This window comes from Pelodiscus sinensis, chromosome 13, assembly GCF_052426305.1.
Source record: "Pelodiscus sinensis isolate ZL-2025 chromosome 13, ASM5242630v1, whole genome shotgun sequence".
Classification (NCBI taxonomy): Eukaryota; Metazoa; Chordata; order Testudines; family Trionychidae; genus Pelodiscus; species Pelodiscus sinensis.
In genome coordinates, this window is record NC_143064.1 from 48877451 (window position 1) to 48905414 (window position 27964).

At 62.6% G+C, this 27964-nt stretch overlaps 1 protein-coding gene across 7 annotated transcripts in view; it reads left to right on the top strand.

Annotated features, from left to right (window-relative positions):
• The window catches only part of F8 (coagulation factor VIII), a 92824-nt gene that overhangs the window by 27747 nt on the left and 37113 nt on the right, over window positions 1-27964 (top strand). For all 7 annotated transcript variants that reach the window (XM_075941246.2, XM_075941247.2, XM_075941252.2 and 4 more), the window contains 6 exons: window positions 2597-2668; window positions 3373-3468; window positions 4573-4794; window positions 8464-8731; window positions 10791-10965; window positions 12265-12358. In XM_075941246.2, the coding sequence (XP_075797361.2) occupies window positions 2597-2668; window positions 3373-3468; window positions 4573-4794; window positions 8464-8731; window positions 10791-10965; window positions 12265-12358 (927 nt within the window). The remainder of the gene's footprint in view (window positions 1-2596; window positions 2669-3372; window positions 3469-4572; window positions 4795-8463; window positions 8732-10790; window positions 10966-12264; window positions 12359-27964) is intronic.

Sequence of the window (27964 nt, forward strand, 5' to 3'; positions counted from 1 at the left end):
GATCCATCTTGGGAGGCTAATGAAGGCGACTGGAATTGCAAATGAAGCCCGGGATTTAAATATCCCGCGCTTGATTTGCATGTTCCTGGCCGGTCGCCATTTTTAGAAATTGACTAGCCCGAAGTAACTGCCCGTGTCTACACGCAGCAGTGACATGGGATTCCGAAATAAAGCCCTAACTCAAATTAGCTGGTATTCCTCCAGCGATGAGGTTTACCAGCTAATTCGACTTAGGGGCTTTAATTCGGAATCCCGTTTCACTGCCACGTGTAGACACAGGCAGTTACTTCGGGCTAGTCAATTTCTAAAATGGTGACCAGCTGGGAACATGCAAATCAAGCACGGGATATTTAAATCCTGGGCTTCATTTGTAATTCCGGTCGCCTTCATTAACCTCCCTAGATCGATCTAGGGGGCTAGTGTAGATGTACCCATGGAGAATGAGACGGAGAAGATCTTATTGCTTCTGTGCAAATCCATGGGACGCCCGCATCTCGAACACGGCGTGCAGACATGGGCGCCTCATCTCAGAGGGTATGTCTACACTACCCCGCTAGTTCGAACTAGCGGGGTAATGTATGCATACCGCACTTGCTAATGAAGCCCGGGATTTGAATTTCCCGGGCTTCATTAGCATAAGCGGGGAGCCGCCATTTTTAAATCCCCGCTGCTTCGAAGCCCGTGTAGCGCGGCTACACGGGGCTCGAACTAGGTAGTTCGGACTAGGGTCCTATTCCGAACTACCGGTACTCCTCGTGAAACGAGGTGTACCGGTAGTTCGGAATAGGCACCCTAGTCCGAACTACCTAGTTCGAGCCCCGTGTAGCCGCGCTACACGGGGTTCGAAGCAGCGGGGATTTAAAAATGGCGGCTCCCCGCTTATGCTAATGAAGCCCGGGAAATTCAAATCCCGGGCTTCATTAGCAAGTGCGGTATGCATACATTACCCTCCTAGTTCGAACTAGGAGGGTAGTGTAGACATACCCAGAAAGACACCTGGACATTGGAAAAGGTTCAGAAAAGGGCAACAGAAATGATGGGGGTTTGGAACGGGTCCCATATGGGGAACTATGAATACAACTGGGACTGTTCAGTTTGGAAAAGAGACAACCAAGGAGGGATACGCTGGAGGTTTATATAATTGTGACTAATCTAGAGCAGCGGTTCCCAACCTTTTCGAGCATATGGACCCCTTTTCAATCTGTTAAAATTTTACCCCCCCAGGGGAGCGGCAGGAAGCAGCAGCCAGCACATCCCTTGTCCCGTGTTGCTTCCTCAGCTCCTGCCCCCTCCATCCCCTGTCAAGCCACAGAGGATACAGTGAAGGGGCTTTCATGGCCAAAGGCAGCTCCTGCCCCAGCTCTCCGCCCTGGGCCAGCACCGAGCCCTGAGGAAGGAAAGGAAAAGAAAAGGAGGATCGGGCCCACTGCAGACCTGGGATGGGGGAGAGGGCTGGAGCATAAATGGCAGCACAGCTGGTGGTGGGAGGGATGTGCCTTTTGGGGTATCAAGATCCCATCTCGAGGGCAGGAGGCAGCGTGCATGCAGCCGGTCATCAGTGGTGAGCTCCGGGCAAGACTCGTCTGATGGAAAGTCCCAGTCGCGCAGTGGGCCCAATCCTTCCTTTTCTTTTCCTTTCCTTTCCTAAACTTTCCGTGGACCCCCTGCAGAACCATCGTGGACCATCACAGATCCGTGGACCACAGTTTGGAACCACTGGTCTAGAGAAGTAATAAGGAAGTGCTATTTATTCCTTCTCTTAACATAAGAACTTGGAACCACCACATTAAATTAATAGGTAGCAAGTTAAAAACAAACAAAAGGAGGTATTTCTTCACACAACACACAATAAATCTGTGGAACTCCTTGCCAGAGGACGTTGTGAAGGACAAGAATATAGCAAGTTTAAAAAAAGAAGTAGATAAATTCATGGAGGTTAGGTACATCAAATAGGGTTGCCAGATGGTTTCAACAAAAATACCAGACACACTTGACATTACATCACAATCTACGTTACATCTTATTTAGAAAATACCGGACATTTCTATTTTCTCAATTTGTTTCCTGAACAGAAAGCTGAAATACCGGACTATCCGGTTCAAAACCGGACACCTGGCGACCCTACCATCAATGGCTAGTGGTCAAAATGGGTGGGGACGGTGTCCCTAACCTCTGTTTGTCAGAAGCTGGGAATGGGTGACAGAGGGCGGCTCACTTGACGGTTCCCTGTTCTTTTCATTCCCTCTGGGGGACCTGGACTGGCCACTGTCGGCAGACAGGACCCTGGGCTAGGTGGCCCTTTGGTTTGATCCAGTCTGGCCGTGCTTATGTTCTTATATACTTAACTGCTTCTTGAGATAAGGGGACTCCCTTGTCACTCCATGCATGGAAGAAAGACCGTGAGCAGTGGTGGCAGGCAAGAATCAGGCTTCCTCCTGGACACGCCCCTGGAGGTCAGCCCTGACAGCACAAACCCACACGGCCCTGCCGACAGCCTTGCTACCTCTGAAAGGCTGAACAAAAGATGAGACACAACTCCGCCCTTGCTGTTTCTTTACCAGAGGCATCCTCTCTCCCTCTCCCCTGTCGCTTGTAGGAGCCCTGGCCAAAGATGGAACCCGGGGCACATTGCAGGAGTTCGTGCTGCTCTTCTCAGTGTTTGATGAAGGTGAGTGCAGGGTATTGGGCAGCGGGGGCTGTCAGGTGCTGCTGGCTGGGAGGCTTGGTGCCACCTCTGGAATATTACAGACAAAGCCAGCATGGCTGGACGCGCCTCGGAGCCTCGAGTTTCCTGCCCAAGTGGATGCGATGTTTGCCTTTCGGGCTAGCCGAAGGGGCTGGGTGGACTGCCCTGGAGAACAGAGTCTCTTTTCCTGATCTCCAGGGGAGCCGAGCTAGTCTGTTACAGAAAAAAACAACCAGTGGCCCGGTAGCACTTTCTAGACTAACACAGCACGTAGCTGGGCTCATGAGCTTTCGTGGGCACCGTCCACTTCCTCAGATGACCTGACCTGAGGACAGATGACCTGACCTGAGGCAGTGGGCGGTGCCCACGAAAGCTCCCGAGCCCAGCTACGTGCTGTGTTAGTCTAGAAAGTGCTACCGGGCCACTGGATGTTTTGTAAGTTTACCCTGCTCAGACTGGCTCGGCTCCCCCGAAGCTCTCTGGCGAGCTTTCTTATCAGCTAGTCGACTAGCCTTCACAGCCTCAGCCTGCACATGGCCTGGCACCCCCAGTCCAGGGGGACCGAGCCCACTGCCGCCCGCTCCCGGGCTGTCGGCGGCAGACACGGAGGCCTGAGCTCCTGCCGATCTAGCAGCAGGATTTGCATTTGGCTAACTCTCCCCACTGAACTTCATCTCCCTTTGCAGGGAAGAGCTGGTACCCCGAGCCCGGCCACCCGGGGACCCCGCGGCCCGTGGCACAGCTGCACACTATCAACGGCTACCTCAACGGCTCTCTGCCCGGTACTGCCCGCTGGAGACTGCGGGGACTGGCACCGAGGGCTAGGGGCCGCCTAGGAGGGCGCGTCAGACTGGAAGCAGAAATGGTCCCTGAGGGGGCGGTCGGCCGGACTGCGCTGCAGCCTTTTCCCACCCTCTGTCTGGCTTAGTCAGGCTGCGACGGGCCGTCTCCCACCAGACGTCTGCACAGAGCGGAGCAGACGGGCCTGGGCTTTTCCGTACCAAACTAAGGACTGGGGGGGGGGGCGGGTTGAGCATTGGGGGCACTGGCTCTGCAGTGAGGGAGCACTGAGGAAATATGGCAGGGGCGCTGGACAATCCAGCACTGATCACTAGGGATGGAACAGAAACACAGCTGGGGTGCGGGTGTGGGGGTGAAAGTGAAACGCAGCTGTGGTGAGTGGGTGGGTGGGTTTGGTATGTGTGTGAAACAGCTCTAGTGTGTGTGAAACACAGCTGTAGTGTGTGTGTCTGTGGTGAAACAGCTGTAGTGCGAGTGTGTGAGACACAGCTGTAGTGTGTGTGTCTGTGTGTGAAACAGCTGTAGTGTGAGTGTGTGAGACAGCTGTAGTGTGTGTGTCTGTGTGTGAAACAGCTGTAGTGTGTGTGAAACACAGCTGTAGTGTGTGTGTCTGTGGTGAAACAGCTGTAGTGCGAGTGTGTGAGACAGCTGTAGTGTGTGTGTCTGTGGTGAAACAGCTGTAGTGCGAGTGTGTGAGACACAGCTGTAGTGTGTGTGTCTGTGTGTGAAACAGCTGTAGTGTGAGTGTGTGAAACACAGCTGGTGTGTGTGTGTATGTATGTACTTACTGCAAGTGTTTCCAGGTGCAGAGTCCCCCCCCCCCAATTATTATGACCCAGAACATAAAGTCCCTACTCTGGGCCTGCCCCATCTCCCATTAGTCAGTGGCAAAGCCCCCATTGGCTGGAGGATCAGTCCCTCTGTTGCTCAGTCCTTACCCCACAGGGCCAGCTCTGGGAGGTGCTAAGCGCCTGGGTCCCTAGAGCTCAGCGGCTGTCGGGGGCCGGCCGTGGGTCTGGCTGGACTGGAGGCAAGGGCTGCGTGGGTCTCATTGGTGCCTTTCCCTTCCCTTCCCTTCCTGGCAGATCTCCAGCTGTGCCAGAACCGAGTGGTCCACTGGCACGTCATCGGGCTGGGCACGGCCCCGGAAGTGCACTCCATTTTCTTTGAGGGACACAGCTTCCTGGTGCGGAGCCACCGGCTGGCGGCCTTGGAGATCTCCCCAGCGACCTTCCTGGCGGCTCAGAGCATGCCCAGCGCCAGCGGCAGGTTCCGAATGTTCTGTCAGATCCCGGCCCACCAGCAAGGTAACGCCCCCGCCCGCTGCCAGCTGGACCCGCAGCTCCCACCCGCCCCCGGTGAGCTGCAAGGGGCTAAGGCTGGTGCAATTGGCTCCCCGAGCAGCGGAAAGTGGGGCTGGGGCTACGGAACTTGCACCTTCTCGAGCCCGACTCCAGGGCTGCGCCAGCCCGCAGCACCCGTGGACACCACAGAGTGGGTGCTCAGACCCCCAGGAGCAGCTCCTCTGCGCCTCCCCCTCCCGGGCACCACCTGTCCAGCACAGTGAGGGGGGCGCAGGCCCTGGAGGGGGGTGGCAGCGGGAGGAGGCTTCACGAGGGTTGCCAGGTGTCTGCCTGGCTCGACGGCCCCCAGAAGTGGCAACGGGGCAGCCAGCGGGCTCCGTGAACTGCCCGTACCCCGTGTGCTGGCTCCACGGCTCCCATTGGCTGGGAACTGCAACACCCCCGGCCCACAGCCCATACCCCTCCCACACTCCTACCCCCCCGGCCCAGAGCCCATACCCCTCCCACACTCCTACCCCCCGGCCCAGAGCCCATACCCCTCCCACACTCCTACCCCCCCGGCCCACAGCCCATACCCCTCCCACACTCCTACCCCCCGGCCCAGAGCCCATACCCCTCCCACACTCCTACCCCCCGGCCCAGAGCCCATACCCCTCCCACACTCCTACCCCCCGGCCCAGAGCCCATACCCCTCCCACACTCCTACCCCCCCCGGCCCAGAGCCCATACCCCTCCCACACTCCTACCCCCCGGCCCAGAGCCCATACCCCTCCCACACTCCTACCCCCCTGCCCAGAGCCCATACCCCTCCCACACTCCTACCCCCCCCGGCCCAGAGCCCATACCCCTCCCACACTCCTACCCCCCCCTTGGCCCAGAGCCCATACCCCTCCCACACTCCTACCCCCCCCCCAGAGCCCATACCCCTCCCACACTCCTACCCCCCGGCCCAGAGCCCATACCCCCTCCCACACTCCCCTCCCACCCCCCCCTTGGCCCAGAGCCCATACCCCTCCCACACTCCTACACTCCTCCCACCCCCCCCCGGCCCAGAGCCCATACCCCTCCCACACTCCTACCCCCCCGGCCCAGAGCCCATACCCCTCCCACACTCCTACCCCCCCCTTGGCCCAGAGCCCATACCCCTCCCACACTCCTACCCCCCCCGGCCCAGAGCCCATACCCCTCCCACACTCCAACCCCCCCTCCCACTCCTACCCCCCGGCCCAGAGCCCATACCCCTCCCACACTCCTACCCCCCGGCCCAGAGCCCATACCCCTCCCACACTCCTACTCCTACCCCCCCCCCAGAGCCCACAGCCCAGAGCCCATACCCCTCCCACACTCCTACCCCCCCCCAGGCCCACAGCCCAGAGCCCATACCCCTCCCACACTCCTACCCCCCCCCTTGGCCCAGAGCCCATACCCCTCCCACACTCCTACCCTCCCTCCTGGCCCAGAGCCCATACCCCTCCCACACTCCTACCTCCCCGGCCCAGAGCCCATACCCCTCCCACACTCCTACCCTCCCGGCCCAGAGCCCATACCCCCTCCCACACTCCTACCCCCCCGGCCCAGAGCCCATACCCCTCCCACACTCCTACCCTCCCGGCCCAGAGCCCATACCCCCTCCCACACTCCTACCCCTCGGCCCAGAGCCCATACCCCCTCCCACACTCCAGCTCCCTGGGTCAGCCCGTACCCCTTCCTACACTCCAACCCAGAGTCCATACCCCTCCCACACTCTTAATCCTCAGGTCCAGGCTTTGCAAGGGCATTTGGGTGCAGGTGGGAACGCCGGGGGTGGGAGGGGTGCGGGATGCAGGCTTTGTGAGGGCATTTGGATGTAGGAGGGGGCTCCAGGCTGGGGCAGGGGGTGGGATGTAGGAGGGGGCTCCAGGCTGGGGCAGGGGGTGGGGCGTGGGAGGGGCTCCAGGCTGGGGTAGGGGGTGGGGCGTGGGAGGGGGCTCCAGGCTGGGGCAGGGGGTGGGGCGTGGGAGGGGCTCCAGGCTGGGGCAGGGGGTGGGGCGTGGGAGGGGGCTCCAGGCTGGGGCAGGGGGTGGGGCGTGGGAGGGGCTCCAGGCTGGGGTAGGGGGTGGGGCGTGGGAGGGGGCTCCAGGCTGGGGCAGGGGGTGGGGCGTGGGAGGGGCTCCAGGCTGGGGCAGGGGGTGGGGCGTGGGAGGGGGCTCCAGGCTGGGGCAGGGGGTGGGGCGTGGGAGGGGCTCCAGGCTGGGGCAGGTGGTGGGATGTAGGAGGGGGTTCCAGGCTGGGGCAGGGGGTGGGGCGTGGGAGGGGGCTCCAGGCTGGGGCAGGGGTGGGGCGTGGGAGGGGCTCCAGGCTGGGGCAGGGGGTGGGGCGTGGGAGGGGGCTCCAGGCTGGGGCAGGGGGTGGGGCGTGGGAGGGGGCTCCAGGCTGGGGCAGGTGGTGGGATGTAGGAGGGGGTTCCAGGCTGGGGCAGGGGGTGGGGCGTGGGAGGGGCTCCAGGCTGGGGCAGGGGTGGGGTGGAGTTGTGGGTGTGCTCCCCTCAGGGACATCCCCGACGCAGTGGCAGGTCCCGTGGCCTGCAGGTAGGGGACCAGGCGGCTCTGTGTGGCGTTTCCAGCTGCAGTTCCCGACCCGCTGGAGCGGCGAGCCGGCGCGTGGGATGCTGAGGAGCCCGCCTGGCCATCCCTGTGGCTTGGCACAAGAGGACCCTGTGGCCGGGTCTGGGCGCTGTGTGGCGTTTGTAGCCCCGCCCAACGGACTGGTAGCGGCTGGGGCTGCCAGGGGCCGGTTTGGAAGCGGACAGTCCGGTGTTTGAGCTTCTGCCCGGGAAACGCATTGAGGAGATAGCCATGAGCAAGTGGAAAGGGCCGGTATTTTCTCAGTCGGACGTCACGTAGCTTGTGATGTCATGTCAGGCGTGTCTGGGGTTTGTTGAAATCATCTGGCAGCCCTAGCTGCGGCCGGGTCGCAGGTGCTGGCTGCAGCCGCAGGGCCCCTCTTGGATCGGGTGCGCCGGTGGAACAGTGGACACCTGGCAGCCCTAGGCCCGGGGGCTCAGATGTGGCCCCACAGGGATGAGCGGCGTGAGAGTCAGGAGACAGGCATGTTGAAAGCAAATCGGGCTGCAGGCTTCAAGCAGGGCTGAGTTCCTTTCCCTTCGGAGCTCTCTGAGCAGCCGGGGTCTCGGTCCCATGCAGTACGGGCACCAGAGGCCCACTCAGAGTGTCGTCAGCTCTGTCTGGGGCAAACTTCGGGGGCCCGGGTTTGTTTTCTGTGTTATTTCGAGGAGCAAGAAGGCTGCAGCAATGGCCTGGGAGCTAACCAGGCCTCAATGTCGAGTGTGTTAGAGCCCCGTAAACGATTGTCAGTCTATCGAATTGTGTCTTTGCAGAGGTGGGGCCGTACCTGCCTCTCCTGTCCGGCTGCACCAGAGCCTGTTGGCTGTGCACTTGTCTTACGTCCTCTCTACATACGTCCATATACATCCCTGCCCTCCCCTCCCCACCTACCTAATTCCTCTCCTAGCCCCCTCCTCATCTGCCCCTCCAAGAGAGACTGAGTGTGGCTAGACAGCCCAGGTCCATCTCATGCAGAGGCAGGGAAACGGGGATCCTAGTGAAGCATTATCCAGAGCTGACAGACAGACCGACCGACCGGCACTGACGCTCTCCTGGCCCTTGAATCCAGCTGGCATGGAAGCCTACGTCAGTGTGGCGGTCTGCCCGGAAGAGCTCAAGATGAAGATGCGGCTGGCCGAAGACGTGCCCGAGGAAGACGGTTATGACGAGGGCTACGATGCAGAGAGCACAGTGATCCTGTTTGACGAGAGCGACTCTCCCCACTCCATTGGCCTGCGCTCTTTCGCCAAGCAGGAGTCCGTGACCTGGACCCACTACATTGCAGCCGAGGAGGTGGTTTGGGACTACGCCCCCATCCTGCCCACTTCTCTGGACAGGTGAGAGCATGTGAGTGCAGCCAGGGCATGGGCCCGTCTTGGATACAGGCGTGGCCAGCTGCTTCCTTCCCGCCTCCGCCCCCGCCCCCGCCCCCGAGTTTTCTTTCTCTTCTTCACACCACCGCGGAACCTCAGCCAAACCCTTCCTTCTTCCTCCTCCCGCCCAGTCCTCTGGGGTGTGCCCACCTGGCCTCAGGGAGGGAGAGCTGTAAGCCCCCTGCCTTGCTGCTGGCCGATGCCAGGCACCTGGTGGAACCAGGTGTGTGCGTGTGTGTGCGTGTGTGTGTACTTGACAGTACTTTCCAGACTACCCCAGGGTGCAGGTGGGATGAGCAGCACGTGCCGGACCGGAGCAAGAGGCTGGGAATGCCACAGGTGGTGGGAGAAAGGGAGCTGTTTGACCTGCTGCAGCAGGGGGCACGGGCCTTTCCGCACAGGCAGCGTTCTGAAGGGTGCTGGGGTCCTCACCCTTCTCTGAACCCGGGTTCTGCAGTCCCTGGGCCACCCTACCCCCTTCACCTGTGAGGGCACCAGGGAGCAATGGGCCCCTTTCTCCTGGGCTGTGGCTCTGCTGAGTTCAGGGGAGATGCCCCCGGATCTTTGCAGCAGAGAGATGGGATGGCACTGGCCAGAGAGGACGGTCTGTGCCCACACGACAAGATTAGCCCCGGTGGCTGCTCCACTTCCTTCTGGGGAGCAGTGATGAGCGGATGAGCTCAGAGCCGTGTCTTACTCAGCACTGCCTGGCAGGGACAGTGGTCACCCGTCGGCTCGGCCGTGCTACTCACCCGCCTGCTTTGCTTTGAGGCCCAAGTATTTGGGGGCTGGCCCGGTGGCTGGGCAGAGGGTTCTGCTTTCCAGTGGAGTCTCAGCCCAGCCCCCAAAGGACGCGTCCACCTCTCAGACTGGTGAGCACTGATGGACCCATAAGCAGGGCAGCAGAGGCCTGCCTGGGCAAATGGAGGGAGGGGCTCCTTCCAGAGCAGGGCCCAGGCTTGCTGCCAGGGCAGTCAGAGGAAGCTTCGTTGGCCAAACAAACGCATCCACCCCAGCACGTGTGGGCAAGTGCCAGACTCACTGCTGTGCTGCAGCGACTGGTTCCTGCCAGGCCAGGCCACCCATAGCAAACCTCTGCCTGTTAATCTGTGCAGCCAGCGTGTGGCCGCTCTCGGGGGGGTGAAATAGACTCAAGAGCCCAATAGCCAATATTAATCCAGCTTATTGCTAAAAGCCAACCCTAGGACAGGCTGACCTTCTCTAGTCCGGCATGGTCTGAGTTAGCCAGATGGCCACATATCATGGGTGTGGCCAAGTGTCCCGCGGTCCCATCCAGTTTGTTTCCAGCCCCCAGGCCTGGCTCTCCGTGTCCTGTGCCATTAATTAGCTCTAATGGACCCCGTACTGTCTTCTGAGAGCCCAGCCAGCCGTGGAAGTGTCGGTGATGCTGCCAGACAACACTGCCCTCCCGTGGTCCGGCAAACTCTCTGGTGCCGGACTAGAGAGGTTCAACCTGCATAATACAGGGGAACCCGCTGAGGACACTGCCAATTTCGGGGACACCATGTTGTTGGGAAATTGGCCTTACGCAGAAGGTGTGCTCTCAGAGCTGCACATTGTCGCTGGTGGTATTTATAGGGTAATTATAGAGGTTACCAGCCCCTTCACATTTCACTAAAACCCAGCCATCAGTTTGTCCCCATTCCTTAACTTACACTGGGCCTTTATACATTATTAGCCCAGCAACGTATCTCGGCCACCATTGTTCTCCGGCCCAGCGGGGTTCAGGGTTCCTCTCCTACAGACGCGACAGCCTGTACGGAAGTTAATCTTAGGCTTGCGGGAAAGTAGTGTTTTGTTCATTGTTTTTCAGGACTAGGACTTTCTTTTCATTCTGTTTCTCTATAATGCCTGATCTGTGACTGGGGCCCATATAAACTACCACGATACCAAGTAGATTATTAGCTAGCCATTATTAATAATAACGATGGTGATGATGGTAAGAAATCAGGCTCCTGTGCCTGCCCCTTTCTCACGCAGTTCTCTTTCACTCCCCCTGTAGAAATTACACAAGTCAGTTTCTGGAAGCTGGTCCTCAGCGAATTGGTTCAAAGTATAAGAAGGTGATGTTTGTGGAATACGAGGACGAGACCTTTAAGAAGCGCAAGGTGTCACATCAAGGTGACACCGGAATTCTGGGGCCTGTTCTTAAAGGAGAAGTTGGGGATCAGTTGTTGGTAAGAGACAGACAGAGATAGCTTTCTGGTAGGAGGGACAGGAAGGGTAAACTCTGAAGATTCATTACGGTTCTTCCGCCTGGTTCTCTATTCATGCCTATGATCTGACCCGGATTCTGTGCTCACCAGAGAGGGGAACCCTTTTTTCAGCTGCTACTGAGATCTAGAGATAAAAGCCTCGATGAATTCAATGGAAATACACAAGGGGTGGATTTGGCCCAACACTTTTGATTTGTTTTTAATGCAATCAGTTGTGCTTGGTAATCGTACTAACCCCAGACGGTACGTGACTTCCAGCGCATTCTTCTGAGTCAGATCTGTGCACTTCCTTCCTCGGGTCTTCTCCAGCTCTGTGCCGATTGCCCGGGTAACTTAGGGTGTACAGTAGTGGGGGAGGCTTATCTCACTGTGCTCTTCCATTAACTGGCTGCTTGGGTTTCTGGTAGGAGAGTGGGTTATGATCCAGCAGGTACTTGTTCTGTTTGATTCACTGTGTAGCTGACAGCAAGGAGCTGAGACCAAAGACTTGGGGCTGGAGTGGCTCTTACCTCCATGTTTATCGGAGTGGGTGGCTGTTCGGAAACGCTGCGCACCCACATGTGCAGTCAGGGCAGATGGCAGTAGTAGGTGCGTGGCACCTCTGTGAATCAGGTGACTTACTCAAGTCTATTACAGATTCAGGGCCCAATTATAGGCACCCATGTTTTAAAAAATTAGTCTCGGCTACTGCACTTCATTTTTTCCATCTGTAAAATGGGTCTACATAAGATTTGCCTACCCTAATTCTGCCATTTCCATGCTCTTCTGCAGACTGACTGAAGCTAGGACCTCAAAAAAAGTCAGAGTCATAGAATGTAAGGCCAGAAAAGACCTATTGGACCATCTAGTCTGACCACCGGTACATCACGGGCCACTAGCACCCCCCAGCACCTCCCCATTCAGCCCAACAACTGAAATGAGACCAAAGCCCCCCGCCCACAGAGGACTGGCCAGTTATGTGCCACACGCAGAGAGCAGGTGGGACTGAGGTGCCCCTGCCAAGTGTGCCTAAGGCCAATGCAGATAAGGCAGACACAATGCTGACCTGTGGAGGGGATCTTCTTCAGCCGAGAACAGCTCCCATCCTCAGGTCGGTGCCCCAATTTGGGATGCTCACCTTGTAGCCGGATTTTGAGCGGGGCGGTCAGGCGGGCTGTGAAGCTGAACCACGAGGAGTGTGAAGATGACTGACCATAAAGCCAGGTGTGAAGACACAGGGCTCTGGGGGGTTCAGGCTCTTGCTGTGTGTTGTCATTTCAGATTGTGTTCAAGAATCTAGCAAGCCGGCCTTACAACATCTACCCTCATGGGCTCGCCAGCGTGAGTTCCCATCACCCTGGGACGTCTTCAGAAGGTGAGATCGGCTGGGGAAGGTTACTAGAACTGAGCAGAGCTGATGGCAAATAGCACATACCTCAGAACAGGAGCGTTTTGTGAAGCTGCCTGTAAACGGGTTGTTTTACCTGTTCAAAGTACTTGGGCACTGATGTCCTCCAGGCTTTATTAACTCTTGGGAAGCCCCCTCTGGACTGTGGAACTCTCTTTGAGGCAGCTCTGGGGACAGGCTGACAGGAGAGATCGTGTCAGTCAGGGAACGGGGGTCAGCCAAAGGGGTCCACGAGGCAGTATGGAAGCCTCCCTCATGCAGATGTCTCTGGTCTCTTGAAGGCCCACAAGATCTGAGAAAATCTGTGTGTTCTCGAGTCCTGCTGTTTCCACCCAGGCTTTAAAAAAATCAGACTCAGCCACTTTTCCCATCTGTAAAATGGGTCTAAATAATATTTGCCTCCCTCCAATACTTCTGCCATCCTATGCTCTTCCACAGACTGACTGAAACTGGGACCTCGAAAAAAGGCAGGGACATAGAGTTTATGCCCCATAATGACAGAATTCAGAGGAGAGCGTACAAAGGGAACCCCTTGGGGTTCTGCAGTGTAGGGCCATCCTCTGCAGGGTCACTCTCTGTTCCCTCCTGATGCTTCCAGTGATCCCTCTGCTGCTGTTCATCACTGAGCCTCACACACCCTTGTCTGTGCGGAGGATTTCCTTCACACCGAATCCGAGCACCCATTTCCTGGGGCCCAGCACCCAAACCAGGACCCTCCTCTGGCTACACTCAGCAATGCTTCTTAGGAAGGAAGCCCTGCTGCCGCAGTGCCCCTTCCAGGGAGTGCCGCTGGGTACGTGTCTTTGGGGCTCCCTTCCCATGCCAGGCAGCGATCAGCATCCCTGGGCATTTCACACTGACCGGCCGCTCCGGAGCCGCACGGAGCCTGAAGCCAAGTCGGCAGCACAAACGTGCCTGCTTCTAGCAGTGCGATCAATGATCGAGCTGCATTCAGCCAGCGTTCCAAGCACCAAGCATGCCCTGTGCCGTAGCGGCGGGGTGGTGCGGCACAGGCGTGGCTGTCGGCTGCAGCGCTCGGGGCCATTGCTGGGGGGTGGCGCCAGGTCTTCTTACACAGTCAGTACCTAGCTCTTCTCAAAGCACTTCCCAGCGTTCGGTGTAGGCAGCCGCACACAGCTGGGAAACTCGCCCCAGGGCGCACAGGAAGTCTGTGAGAAAATCGGACCCAGCCCCTCGCTGCCGGGACTTAGTGGGGGCAGCGATAATCACGCGTCCTCCTCGGCCTCCTTCCCTTTCCCTGCAGACAGCCAGGGTGGGCCGCCGAATGGCTGCCAGTGAACAGCCAGGGCCAGTGTCCAAAAGTGGCAGAATCAGGCCCATTGTGGCATCAGGGAAATACTTGCCGGGCAGGAACTCTGATGCTGCCCGGATGGGTGAGCTGGGCACAGGAGCACGCGCTGGCTCTGCTCTGGGCTTGGGGTGTCTCTCTGATCAGCGTCCCCTCCTGGCCCTGCTTCTTGGGCTCCTGGTGGCAGTTGCTAGGTTACCCTCTGGCCAGGCAGATGCTGTCACCGACTCCTGGCTGGGCATCATGCAGCTTCCGCACCCCCCCCCTTGTGGGTTCAGACCCTGGCAGGCAACGGTCACGGTGCTGGAACACGCTCCGCTGCCGTGGCTGCTCGTGGCTGGGATGCAAATGGCTGAGCACAGGAGAGGAGCCGGCGGGAGGGCAGAGGCCCGCACTAGGTCTGTGTTTCTGCTGTGGTGCCCACTGAAGGATGCCTCGGGGCACGTACAAATGAATGGAAAAGATTAGAGGGACCCTTGCTTGCAAGCCCTCTTCTGACCCCCTCTGACGAAAGTGAAAGCACTGCTGTCCTGCAAGCCCGCTGCCCTCAGGCCTCAGCTCTGCCCGACCTTCTGCATGGCAGTGAGGGGACGTCTGCACGAGCTCGGTAGTTCCAGCTAGGTAGGCAAATGAGGGCAACCGGGGTTGCAAATGAAGCCTGGGGTTTAAATATCCCGGCCTTCCTTTGCATGTTCCCGGGCGCCGCCATTTTTAAATCCCCCTTAGTCCGAACCAACTGCCCGCGGCTAGACGCGGCAGTTAAACGTTAATTCGAACTGAGGAGCTAGTGTAGACAGACCCCGAGCGAGGCACCGCCACACCTGCTGACTCAGCGTCCCCGGCTAGACGCGGCAGTTAAACGTTAATTCGAACTGAGGAGCTAGTGTAGACAGACCCCGAGCGAGGCACCGCCACACCTGCTGACTCAGCGTCCCCGGCTAGACGCGGCAGTTTAACGTTAATTCGATCTAAGGAGCTAGTGTAGACAGACCCCGAGCGAGGCACCGCCACACCTGCTGACTCAGCATCCCCGGCTCTCAGCTGGGCAGAGCCCTCGCCTGTTTCTGAGGGATCTTTGCTTAACAATTGTGCCGTAATTTAAGGGTGATCAATTCAAACCAGGTTTCTCTAGTAACCTGGGCTCTGCATTAGGGAAGGATGAGCCCCCGCCAGAAGCATGTCAGCCATCATCTCTGCATTTATTTGGTGGGTTTGTTCTCTTTTCTAGCCAATCTGCCTTCCCCTAGTTACTCAGTAGCTGTGTGTCCTTCTGCCCTGTCTGCATCATGCTTTACCCTCTGTGCTGCTTTGCCATTTCCCTCTCAGCACGACGCAGCCCAGGTATGTTTGATCAAATAGGTGGTTTCAAAACAGGCACCTTCTGTCCCTGGGGCTGCTTGGCTCAGGCAGGCACGAGCATCTCCAGGGAGTCTCCAGACTTCCCTCCATGCTGGCCTCTTGGGTTTGTAGCTGTGGCCCCGATTCAGGGAAGCAGCTAAGCGCATGCTGCCCTTTCCGCAGCTCTGTAAGGCCCGGAGCCGGTCCTGAAGGGGAGAGTGTCGTTGGCCCCTGGCCCCGGGCTGGAAGTGTTGTGGGATCAGGCCTCCCGGGAGATTTCAGGAGCTCTGGTTTGGGCTGGGCCAGCACTCCCATAAGTGAAGCCCCAATCATAGGATCTCCGCACAGCTGTGTCTGGCCCCTCTGCTGCTCTACAGAACGTTCGTACGCTCCCTCCCCTCCTCCGGACCATGTTACCCATGGGACCGCCCCGCCGTGTGCCCACACCTGTCACTGGGTCCCTTCCCTCCTCCAGACCATGTAACCCATGGGACCGCCCCGCCGTGTGCCCACACCTGCCACTGGGTCCCTCCCCTCCTCCAGACCATGTAACCCATGGGACCGCCCCGCCGTGTGCCCACACCTGCCACTGGGTCCCTCCCCTCCTCCAGACCATGTAACCCATGGGACCGCCCTGCCGTGTGCCCACACCTGTCACTGGGTCCATCCCCTCCTCCAGACCATGTAACCCATGGGACCGCCCCGCCGTGTGCCCACACCTGTCACTGGGTCCCTCCCCTCCTCCAGACCATGTAACCCATGGGACCGCCCTGCCGTGTGCCCCCACCTGCCACTGGGTCCCTCCCCTCCTCCAGACCATGTAACCCATGGGACCGCCCCGCCGTGTGCCCACACCTGCCACTGGGTCCCTCCCCTCCTCCAGACCATGTTACCCATGGGACCGCCCTGCCGTGTGCCCACACCTGCCACTGGGTCCCTCCACTCCTCCAGACCATGTAACCCATGGGACCGCCCCGCCGTGTGCCCACACCTGCCACTGGGTCCCTTCCCTCCTCCAGACCATGTTACCCATGGGACCGCCCCGCCGTGTGCCCACACCTGCCACTGGGTCCCTCCCCTCCTCCAGACCATGTAACCCATGGGACCGCCCCGCCGTGTGCCCACACCTGCCACTGGGTCCCTCCCCTCCTCCAGACCATGTAACCCATGGGACCGCCCCGCCGTGTGCCCACACCTGCCACTGGGTCCCTTCCCTCCTCCAGACCATGTAACCCATGGGACCGCCCCGCCGTGTGCCCACACCTGCCACTGGGTCCCTCCCCTCCTCCAGACCATGTAACCCATGGGACCGCCCCGCCGTGTGCCCACACCTGCCACTGGGTCCCTCCCCTCCTCCAGACCATGTAACCCATGGGACCGCCCCGCCGTGTGCCCACACCTGCCACTGGGTCCCTCCCCTCCTCCAGACCATGTAACCCATGGGACCGCCCCGCCGTGTGCCCACACCTGCCACTGGGTCCCTCCCCTCCTCCAGACCATGTAACCCATGGGACCGCCCTGCCGTGTGCCCACACCTGCCACTGGGTCCCTTCCCTCCTCCAGACCATGTAACCCATGGGACCGCCCCGCCGTGTGCCCACACCTGTCACTGGGTCCATCCCCTCCTCCAGACCATGTAACCCATGGGACCGCCCCGCCGTGTGCCCACACCTGTCACTGGGTCCCTCCCCTCCTCCAGACCATGTAACCCATGGGACCGCCCTGCCGTGTGCCCCCACCTGCCACTGGGTCCCTCCCCTCCTCCAGACCATGTAACCCATGGGACCGCCCCGCCGTGTGCCCACACCTGCCACTGGGTCCCTCCCCTCCTCCAGACCATGTAACCCATGGGACCGCCCTGCCGTGTGCCCACACCTGCCACTGGGTCCCTCCCTCCTCCAGACCATGTTACCCATGGGACCGCCCCGCCGTGTGCCCACACCTGCCACTGGGTCCCTTCCCTCCTCCAGACCATGTAACCCATGGGACCGCCCCGCCGTGTGCCCACACCTGCCACTGGGTCCCTCCCCTCCTCCAGACCATGTAACCCATGGGACCGCCCCGCCGTGTGCCCACACCTGTCACTGGGTCCCTCCCCTCCTCCAGACCATGTAACCCATGGGACCGCCCTGCCGTGTGCCCACACCTGTCACTGGGTCCCTTCCCTCCTCCAGACCATGTAACCCATGGGACCGCCCCGCCGTGTGCCCACACCTGTCACTGGGTCCCTTCCCTCCTCCAGACCATGTAACCCATGGGACCGCCCCGCCGTGTGCCCACACCTGCCACTGGGTCCCTTCCCTCCTCCAGACCATGTAACCCATGGGACCGCCCCGCCGTGTGCCCACACCTGCCACTGGGTCCCTCCCCTCCTCCAGACCATGTAACCCATGGGACCGCCCCGCCGTGTGCCCACACCTGTCACTGGGTCCCTCCCCTCCTCCAGACCATGTAACCCATGGGACCGCCCCGCCGTGTGCCCACACCTGCCACTGGGTCCCTTCCCTCCTCCGGACCATGTAACCCATGGGACCGCCCCGCCGTGTGCCCACACCTGTCACTGGGTCCCTCCCCTCCTCCAGACCATGTAACCCATGGGACCGCCCCGCCGTGTGCCCACACCTGCCACTGGGTCCCTTCCCTCCTCCAGACCATGTAACCCATGGGACCGCCCCGCCGTGTGCCCACACCTGTCACTGGGTCCCTTCCCTCCTCCAGACCATGTAACCCATGGGACCGCCCCGCCGTGTGCCCACACCTGTCACTGGGTCCCTTCCCTCCTCCAGACCATGTAACCCATGGGACCGCCCCGCCGTGTGCCCACACCTGCCACTGGGTCCCTTCCCTCCTCCAGACCATGTAACCCATGGGACCGCCCCGCCGTGTGCCCACACCTGTCACTGGGTCCCTTCCCTCCTCCAGACCATGTAACCCATGGGACCGCCCCGCCGTGTGCCCACACCTGCCACTGGGTCCCTCCCCTCCTCCAGACCATGTAACCCATGGGACCGCCCCGCCGTGTGCCCACACCTACCACTGGGTCCCTCCCCTCCTCCAGACCATGTAACCCATGGGACCGCCCCGCCGTGTGCCCACACCTGCCACTGGGTCCCTCCCCTCCTCCAGACCATGTAACCCATGGGACCGCCCCGCCGTGTGCCCACACCTGCCACTGGGTCCCTCCCCTCCTCCAGACCATGTAACCCATGGGACCGCCCTGCCGTGTGCCCACACCTGCCACTGGGTCCCTCCACTCCTCCAGACCATGTAACCCATGGGACCGCCCCGCCGTGTGCCCACACCTGCCACTGGGTCCCTTCCCTCCTCCAGACCATGTAACCCATGGGACCGCCCCGCCGTGTGCCCACACCTGTCACTGGGTCCCTCCCCTCCTCCAGACCATGTAACCCATGGGACCGCCCCGCCGTGTGCCCACACCTGTCACTGGGTCCCTCCCCTCCTCCAGACCATGTAACCCATGGGACCGCCCCGCCGTGTGCCCACACCTACCACTGGGTCCCTCCCCTCCTCCAGACCATGTAACCCATGGGACCGCCCCACCGTGTGCCCACACCTGCCACTGGGTCCCTCCCCTCCTCCAGACCATGTAACCCATGGGACCGCCCCGCCGTGTGCCCACACCTGCCACTGGGTCCCTCCCCTCCTCCAGACCATGTAACCCATGGGACCGCCCCGCCGTGTGCCCACACCTGTCACTGGGTCCCTCCCCTCCTCCAGACCATGTAACCCATGGGACCGCCCTGCCGTGTGCCCACACCTGCCACTGGGTCCCTCCCCTCCTCCAGACCATGTAACCCATGGGACCGCCCCGCCGTGTGCCCACACCTGCCACTGGGTCCCTCCCCTCCTCCAGACCATGTAACCCATGGGACCGCCCCGCCGTGTGCTCACACCTGCCACTGGGTCCCTCCCCTCCTCCAGACCATGTAACCCATGGGACCGCCCCGCCGTGTGCCCACACCTGTCACTGGGTCCCTCCCCTCCTCCAGACCATGTAACCCATGGGACCGCCCCGCCGTGTGCCCACACCTGTCACTGGGTCCCTCCCCTCCTCCAGACCATGTAACCCATGGGACCGCCCCGCCGTGTGCCCACACCTGTCACTGGGTCCCTCCCCTCCTCCAGACCATGTAACCCATGGGACCGCCCCGCCGTGTGCCCACACCTGTCACTGGGTCCCTTCCCTCCTCCAGACCATGTAACCCATGGGACCGCCCCGCCGTGTGCCCACACCTGTCACTGGGTCCCTTCCCTCCTCCAGACCATGTAACCCATGGGACCGCCCCGCCGTGTGCCCACACCTGTCACTGGGTCCCTTCCCTCCTCCAGACCATGTAACCCATGGGACCGCCCTGCCGTGTGCCCACACCTGCCACTGGGTCCCTTCCCTCCTCCAGACCATGTAACCCATGGGACCGCCCCGCCGTGTGCCCACACCTGCCACTGGGTCCCTTCCCTCCTCCAGACCATGTAACCCATGGGACCGCCCCGCCGTGTGCCCACACCTGTCACTGGGTCCCTTCCCTCCTCCGGACCATGTAACCCATGGGACCGCCCCGCCGTGTGCCCACACCTGCCACTGGGTCCCTCCCCTCCTCCAGACCATGTAACCCATGGGACCGCCCCGCCGTGTGCCCACACCTGCCACTGGGTCCCTCCCCTCCTCCAGACCATGTTACCCATGGGACCGCCCTGCCGTGTGCCCACACCTGTCACTGGGTCCCTCCCCTCCTCCAGACCATGTAACCCATGGGACCGCCCCGCCGTGTGCCCACACCTGCCACTGGGTCCCTCCCCTCCTCCAGACCATGTAACCCATGGGACCGCCCCGCCGTGTGCCCACACCTGTCACTGGGTCCCTCCCCTCCTCCAGACCATGTAACCCATGGGACCGCCCCGCCGTGTGCCCACACCTGTCACTGGGTCCCTCCCCTCCTCCAGACCATGTAACCCATGGGACCGCCCCGCCGTGTGCCCACACCTGCCACTGGGTCCCTCCCCTCCTCCAGACCATGTAACCCATGAGACCGCCCCGCCGTGTGCCCACACCTGTCACTGGGTCCCTCCCCTCCTCCAGACCATGTAACCCATGGGACCGCCCTGCCGTGTGCCCACACCTGTCACTGGGTCCCTCCCCTCCTCCAGACCATGTAACCCATGGGACCGCCCCGCCGTGTGCCCACACCTGTCACTGGGTCCCTCCCCTCCTCCAGACCATGTAACCCATGGGACCGCCCTGCCGTGTGCCCACACCTGTCACTGGGTCCCTCCCCTCCTCCAGACCATGTAACCCATGGGACCGCCCTGCCGTGTGCCCACACCTGTCACTGGGTCCCTCCCCTCCTCCAGACCATGTAACCCATGGGACCGCCCCGCCGTGTGCCCACACCTGCCACTGGGTCCCTTCCCTCCTCCGGACCATGTAACCCATGGGACCGCCCCGCCGTGTGCCCACACCTGCCACTGGGTCCCTCCCCTCCTCCAGACCATGTAACCCATGGGACCGCCCCGCCGTGTGCCCACACCTACCACTGGGTCCCTCCCCTCCTCCAGACCATGTAACCCATGGGACCGCCCCGCCGTGTGCCCACACCTGCCACTGGGTCCCTCCCCTCCTCCAGACCATGTAACCCATGGGACTGCCCCGCCGTGTGCCCACACCTGTCACTGGGTCCCTCCCCTCCTCCAGACCATGTAACCCATGGGACTGCCCTGCCGTGTGCCCACACCTGCCACTGGGTCCCTTCCCTCCTCCGGACCATGTAACCCATGGGACCGCCCCGCCGTGTGCCCACACCTGCCACTGGGTCCCTCCCCTCCTCCAGACCATGTAACCCATGGGACCGCCCCGCCGTGTGCTCACACCTGCCACTGGGTCCCTTCCCTCCTCCAGACCATGTAACCCATGGGACCGCCCCGCCGTGTGCCCACACCTGTCACTGGGTCCCTTCCCTCCTCCAGACCATGTAACCCATGGGACCGCCCCGCCGTGTGCCCACACCTGTCACTGGGTCCCTTCCCTCCTCCAGACCATGTAACCCATGGGACCGCCCCGCCGTGTGCCCACACCTGTCACTGGGTCCCTTCCCTCCTCCAGACCATGTAACCCATGGGACCGCCCCGCCGTGTGCCCACACCTGTCACTGGGTCCCTCCCCTCCTCCAGACCATGTAACCCATGGGACCGCCCCGCCGTGTGCCCACACCTGCCACTGGGTCCCTCCCCTCCTCCAGACCATGTTACCCATGGGACCGCCCCGCCGTGTGCCCACACCTGCCACTGGGTCCCTCCCCTCCTCCAGACCATGTAACCCATGGGACCGCCCCGCCGTGTGCCCACACCTGCCACTGGGTCCCTCCCCTCCTCCAGACCATGTTACCCATGGGACCGCCCCGCCGTGTGCCCACACCTACCACTGGGTCCCTCCCCTCCTCCGGACCATGTAACCCATGGGACCGCCCTGCCGTGTGCCCACACCTGCCACTGGGTCCCTTCCCTCCTCCAGACCATGTAACCCATGGGACCGCCCCGCCGTGTGCCCACACCTGTCACTGGGTCCCTCCCCTCCTCCAGACCATGTAACCCATGGGACCGCCCCGCCGTGTGCCCACACCTGTCACTGGGTCCCTCCCCTCCTCCAGACCATGTAACCCATGGGACCGCCCTGCCGTGTGCCCACACCTGTCACTGGGTCCCTTCCCTCCTCCAGACCATGTAACCCATGGGACCGCCCCGCCGTGTGCCCACACCTGTCACTGGGTCCCTCCCCTCCTCCAGACCATGTAACCCATGGGACCGCCCCGCCGTGTGCCCACACCTGTCACTGGGTCCCTCCCCTCCTCCAGACCATGTAACCCATGGGACCGCCCCGCCGTGTGCCCACACCTGCCACTGGGTCCCTCCCCTCCTCCAGACCATGTAACCCATGGGACCGCCCTGCCGTGTGCCCACACCTGCCACTGGGTCCCTCCCTCCTCCAGACCATGTAACCCATGGGACCGCCCTGCCGTGTGCCCACACCTGCCACTGGGTCCCTTCCCTCCTCCAGACCATGTAACCCATGGGACCGCCCCGCCGTGTGCCCACACCTGCCACTGGGTCCCTTCCCTCCTCCAGACCATGTAACCCATGGGACCGCCCTGCCGTGTGCCCACACCTGCCACTGGGTCCCTCCCCTCCTCCAGACCATGTAACCCATGGGACCGCCCCGCCGTGTGCCCACACCTGCCACTGGGTCCCTCCCCTCCTCCAGACCATGTAACCCATGGGACCGCCCCGCCGTGTGCCCACACCTGTCACTGGGTCCCTTCCCTCCTCCAGACCATGTAACCCATGGGACCGCCCCGCCGTGTGCCCACACCTGCCACTGGGTCCCTCCCCTCCTCCAGACCATGTAACCCATGGGACCGCCCCGCCGTGTGCCCACACCTGTCACTGGGTCCCTTCCCTCCTCCAGACCATGTAACCCATGGGACCGCCCCGCCGTGTGCCCACACCTGCCACTGGGTCCCTTCCCTCCTCCAGACCATGTAACCCATGGGACCGCCCTGCCGTGTGCCCACACCTGCCACTGGGTCCCTCCCCTCCTCCAGACCATGTAACCCATGGGACCGCCCCGCCGTGTGCTCACACCTGCCACTGGGTCCCTCCCCTCCTCCAGACCATGTAACCCATGGGACCGCCCCGCCTTGTGCCCACACCTGTCACTGGGTCCCTCCCCTCCTCCAGACCATGTAACCCATGGGACCGCCCCGCCGTGTGCCCACACCTGTCACTGGGTCCCTCCCCTCCTCCAGACCATGTAACCCATGGGACCGCCCCGCCTTGTGCCCACACCTGCCACTGGGTCCCTCCCCTCCTCCAGACCATGTAACCCATGGGACCGCCCCGCCTTGTGCCCACACCTGCCACTGGGTCCCTCCCCTCCTCCAGACCATGTAACCCATGGGACCGCCCCGCCGTGTGCCCACACCTGTCACTGGGTCCCTCCCCTCCTCCAGACCATGTAACCCATGGGACCGCCCCGCCGTGTGCCCACACCTGTCACTGGGTCCCTTCCCTCCTCCAGACCATGTAACCCATGGGACCGCCCCGCCGTGTGCCCACACCTGTCACTGGGTCCCTTCCCTCCTCCAGACCATGTAACCCATGGGACCGCCCTGCCGTGTGCCCACACCTGCCACTGGGTCCCTTCCCTCCTCCAGACCATGTAACCCATGGGACCGCCCCGCCGTGTGCCCACACCTGCCACTGGGTCCCTTCCCTCCTCCAGACCATGTAACCCATGGGACCGCCCTGCCGTGTGCCCACACCTGCCACTGGGTCCCTCCCCTCCTCCAGACCATGTAACCCATGGGACCGCCCCGCCGTGTGCCCACACCTGCCACTGGGTCCCTCCCCTCCTCCAGACCATGTAACCCATGGGACCGCCCCGCCGTGTGCCCACACCTGCCACTGGGTCCCTCCCCTCCTCCAGACCATGTAACCCATGGGACCGCCCCGCCGTGTGCCCACACCTGCCACTGGGTCCCTCCCCTCCTCCAGACCATGTAACCCATGGGACCGCCCCGCCGTGTGCCCACACCTGCCACTGGGTCCCTCCCCTCCTCCAGACCATGTAACCCATGGGACCGCCCCGCCGTGTGCCCACACCTGCCACTGGGTCCCTTCCCTCCTCCAGACCATGTAACCCATGGGACCGCCCTGCCGTGTGCCCACACCTGTCACTGGGTCCCTCCCCTCCTCCAGACCATGTAACCCATGGGACCGCCCCGCCGTGTGCCCACACCTGCCACTGGGTCCCTCCCCTCCTCCAGACCATGTAACCCATGGGACCGCCCCGCCGTGTGCCCACACCTGTCACTGGGTCCCTCCCCTCCTCCAGACCATGTAACCCATGGGACCGCCCCGCCGTGTGCCCACACCTGTCACTGGGTCCCTCCCCTCCTCCAGACCATGTAACCCATGGGACCGCCCCGCCGTGTGCCCACACCTGCCACTGGGTCCCTCCCCTCCTCCAGACCATGTAACCCATGAGACCGCCCCGCCGTGTGCCCACACCTGTCACTGGGTCCCTCCCCTCCTCCAGACCATGTAACCCATGGGACCGCCCTGCCGTGTGCCCACACCTGTCACTGGGTCCCTCCCCTCCTCCAGACCATGTAACCCATGGGACCGCCCCGCCGTGTGCCCACACCTGTCACTGGGTCCCTCCCCTCCTCCAGACCATGTAACCCATGGGACTGCCCTGCCGTGTGCCCACACCTGCCACTGGGTCCCTCCCCTCCTCCAGACCATGTAACCCATGGGACTGCCCTGCCGTGTGCCCACACCTGCCACTGGGTCCCTTCCCTCCTCCGGACCATGTAACCCATGGGACCGCCCCGCCGTGTGCCCACACCTGCCACTGGGTCCCTTCCCTCCTGCAGACCATGTAACCCATGGGACCGCCCTGCCGTGTGCCCACACCTGCCACTGGGTCCCTTCCCTCCTCCAGACCATGTAACCCATGGGACTGCCCTGCCGTGTGCCCACACCTGCCACTGGGTCCCTTCCCTCCTCCAGACCATGTAACCCATGGGACCGCCCCGCCGTGTGCCCACACCTGCCACTGGGTCCCTCCCCTCCTCCAGACCATGTAACCCATGGGACCGCCCCGCCGTGTGCTCACACCTGTCACTGGGTCCCTCCCCTCCTCCAGACCATGTAACCCATGGGACCGCCCCGCCGTGTGCTCACACCTGCCACTGGGTCCCTTCCCTCCTCCAGACCATGTAACCCATGGGACCGCCCCGCCGTGTGCCCACACCTGTCACTGGGTCCCTCCCCTCCTCCAGACCATGTAACGCATGGGACCGCCCTGCCGTGTGCCCACACCTGCCACTGGGTCCCTCCCCTCCTCCAGACCATGTAACCCATGGGACCGCCCCGCCGTGTGCCCACACCTGTCACTGGGTCCCTCCCCTCCTCCAGACCATGTAACCCATGGGACCGCCCCGCCGTGTGCCCACACCTGTCACTGGGTCCCTCCCCTCCTCCAGACCATGTAACCCATGGGACCGCCCCGCCGTGTGCTCACACCTGCCACTGGGTCCCTCCCCTCCTCCAGACCATGTAACCCATGGGACCGCCCCGCCGTGTGCCCACACCTGTCACTGGGTCCCTTCCCTCCTCCAGACCATGTAACCCATGGGACCGCCCCGCCGTGTGCTCACACCTGCCACTGGGTCCCTCCCCTCCTCCAGACCATGTAACCCATGGGACCGCCCTGCCGTGTGCCCACACCTGCCACTGGGTCCCTCCCCTCCTCCAGACCATGTAACCCATGGGACCGCCCTGCCGTGTGCCCACACCTGCCACTGGGTCCCTCCCCTCCTCCAGACCATGTTACCCATGGGACCGCCCCGCCGTGTGCCCACACCTGCCACTGGGTCCCTTCCCTCCTCCAGACCATGTAACCCATGGGACCGCCCCGCCGTGTGCCCACACCTGTCACTGGGTCCCTCCCTCCTCCAGACCATGTAACCCATGGGACCGCCCCGCCGTGTGCCCACACCTGTCACTGGGTCCCTTCCCTCCTCCAGACCATGTAACCCATGGGACCGCCCTGCCGTGTGCCCACACCTGTCACTGGGTCCCTCCCCTCCTCCAGACCATGTAACCCATGGGACCGCCCCGCCGTGTGCCCACACCTGCCACTGGGTCCCTCCCCTCCTCCAGACCATGTAACCCATGGGACCGCCCCGCCGTGTGCCCACACCTGTCACTGGGTCCCTCCCCTCCTCCAGACCATGTAACCCATGGGACCGCCCCGCCGTGTGCCCACACCTGTCACTGGGTCCCTTCCCTCCTCCAGACCATGTAACCCATGGGACCGCCCCGCCGTGTGCCCACACCTGCCACTGGGTCCCTTCCCTCCTCCAGACCATGTAACCCATGGGACCGCCCCGCCGTGTGCCCACACCTGTCACTGGGTCCCTTCCCTCCTCCAGACCATGTAACCCATGGGACCGCCCCGCCGTGTGCCCACACCTGTCACTGGGTCCCTTCCCTCCTCCAGACCATGTAACCCATGGGACCGCCCCGCCGTGTGCCCACACCTGTCACTGGGTCCCTCCCCTCCTCCAGACCATGTAACCCATGGGACCGCCCCGCCGTGTGCCCACACCTGCCACTGGGTCCCTCCCCTCCTCCAGACCATGTTACCCATGGGACCGCCCCGCCGTGTGCCCACACCTGCCACTGGGTCCCTCCCCTCCTCCAGACCATGTAACCCATGGGACCGCCCCGCCGTGTGCCCACACCTGCCACTGGGTCCCTCCCCTCCTCCAGACCATGTAACCCATGGGACCGCCCCGCCGTGTGCCCACACCTACCACTGGGTCCCTCCCCTCCTCCGGACCATGTAACCCATGGGACCGCCCTGCCGTGTGCCCACACCTGCCACTGGGTCCCTTCCCTCCTCCAGACCATGTAACCCATGGGACCGCCCTGCCGTGTGCCCACACCTGCCACTGGGTCCCTTCCCTCCTCCAGACCATGTAACCCATGGGACCGCCCCGCCGTGTGCCCACACCTGTCACTGGGTCCCTTCCCTCCTCCAGACCATGTAACCCATGGGACCGCCCCGCCGTGTGCCCACACCTACCACTGGGTCCCTCCCCTCCTCCAGACCATGTAACCCATGGGACCGCCCCGCCGTGTGCCCACACCTGCCACTGGGTCCCTCCCCTCCTCCAGACCATGTAACCCATGGGACCGCCCCGCCGTGTGCCCACACCTGTCACTGGGTCCCTTCCCTCCTCCAGACCATGTAACCCATGGGACCGCCCCGCCGTGTGCCCACACCTGTCACTGGGTCCCTCCCCTCCTCCAGACCATGTAACCCATGGGACCGCCCCGCCGTGTGCCCACACCTGCCACTGGGTCCCTCCCTCCTCCAGACCATGTAACCCATGGGACCGCCCCGCCATGTGCCCACACCTGTCACTGGGTCCCTTCCCTCCTCCAGACCATGTAACCCATGGGACCGCCCCGCCGTGTGCCCACACCTGTCACTGGGTCCCTCCCCTCCTCCAGACCATGTAACCCATGGGACCGCCCCGCCGTGTGCCCACACCTGCCACTGGGTCCCTCCCCTCCTCCAGACCATGTAACCCATGGGACCGCCCCGCCGTGTGCCCACACCTGCCACTGGGTCCCTTCCCTCCTCCAGACCATGTAACCCATGGGACCGCCCCGCCGTGTGCCCACACCTGTCACTGGGTCCCTTCCCTCCTCCAGACCATGTAACCCATGGGACCGCCCCGCCGTGTGCCCACACCTGTCACTGGGTCCCTCCCCTCCTCCAGACCATGTAACCCATGGGACCGCCCCGCCGTGTGCCCACACCTGTCACTGGGTCCCTTCCCTCCTCCAGACCATGTAACCCATGGGACCGCCCCGCCGTGTGCCCACACCTGCCACTGGGTCCCTTCCCTCCTCCAGACCATGTAACCCATGGGACCGCCCCGCCGTGTGCCCACACCTGCCACTGGGTCCCTCCCCTCCTCCAGACCATGTAACCCATGGGACCGCCCCGCCGTGTGCCCACACCTGTCACTGGGTCCCTTCCCTCCTCCAGACCATGTAACCCATGGGACCGCCCCGCCGTGTGCCCACACCTGTCACTGGGTCCCTCCCCTCCTCCAGACCATGTAACCCATGGGACCGCCCCGCCGTGTGCCCACACCTGCCACTGGGTCCCTTCCCTCCTCCAGACCATGTAACCCATGGGACCGCCCTGCCGTGTGCCCACACCTGCCACTGGGTCCCTCCCCTCCTCCAGACCATGTAACCCATGGGACCGCCCCGCCGTGTGCCCACACCTGCCACTGGGTCCCTCCCCTCCTCCAGACCATGTAACC